This window comes from Perkinsus marinus, assembly GCF_000006405.1.
Source record: "Perkinsus marinus ATCC 50983 genomic scaffold scf_1104296974746, whole genome shotgun sequence".
In the NCBI taxonomy this organism is placed as follows: domain Eukaryota; phylum Perkinsozoa; order Perkinsida; family Perkinsidae; genus Perkinsus; species Perkinsus marinus.
Genome location: NW_003200995.1, coordinates 1 through 919, shown reverse-complemented (window position 1 = coordinate 919; position 919 = coordinate 1). Strand labels below are relative to the sequence as shown.

The window sequence follows — 919 nt, the reverse complement described above, 5'->3', positions numbered from 1 at the left end:
CGGTAGTTAGTAGTCTTGCCGGCTCCCGTAGGGCCGACCAGCATCATCCCATGTCGCACCTTCAAAGTGTCCAGAAGCTGCACCACCTTCACTACGAACCACTCCGTCCCATGCATATTATTCTTCTCAAAAATCTCTTGTAAAGCTGCCGACAAATTGCCATAATCAACTTTCGGTCGCTCCGTCGTCGGGAATAAATCAGAAATGATATTTTCGAACAATGGTAAGTCGTCTTGCAGGAACTTGGGCACATTCACGTCTCTCAGTGCTCGCAAGACGATCTGGTCTTCACCCAGTTGGTCCCCCAGTGTCCTCTTTAGCAAACCACAAGCATCTATAGTAGACTTCACTGCTCGCATTCCATAGTCGTAATGGTCTTGCGCCGACAACTGGTAACACCAACTACTCCGAAACTCACCTCTCAGCACACCCACCTGTTCACTGGACAGCTTAAACGTCCCAACCATTTTTCCGGCGTATCCTCTTGCTGCCTCAAAGCCATATGCATACAACATGATCTCGGCAATGAGTGCATAATCAGGAACCATCATCGCCATTGGACGGAACAACGCCTGAGCTCTCGAGCTTCCGACTAAGCTCCTCTATATCAAACTCACCGCGAGATTGTCCGGAAGTTCTGTTCGCCCGGCATAGCCAGGGTTCATAGTGATGAAGACGTTGAAGGTGGGCTTCATTACTATCATCGAGCCCTCAAACTCCAAGTCCTTGGTTTCTGACACGACGCCACCTGTCAACGATATGTACAAGAAGACTTACGGGAGTAGCTAGTGAGGGACGCCTTGGCACCGAATAAGACGAGAAGCTGCTGGGCGATGACCGACAGCACTTCGATGTATATACGGTTGAACTCGTCAAAGCAGCACCTAACAAGCGAGAGGTCCCCGGATCGATTCCCAGG

General features: G+C 50.3%; 1 protein-coding gene across 1 annotated transcript; it reads right to left on the bottom strand.

The window, feature by feature from the left end:
- Window positions 1-59: 59 nt before the first annotated feature.
- On the bottom strand, window positions 60-884 carry Pmar_PMAR004883 (dynein heavy chain, putative; the record flags this gene model as incomplete). The annotated part of the gene is made up of 4 exons (XM_002765756.1): window positions 60-389; window positions 435-572; window positions 618-733; window positions 778-884. Coding segments are annotated over 4 exons (691 nt in total), but the record flags the coding sequence as incomplete, so codon positions are not given.
- Between the last annotated feature and the right edge of the window lie 35 nt (window positions 885-919).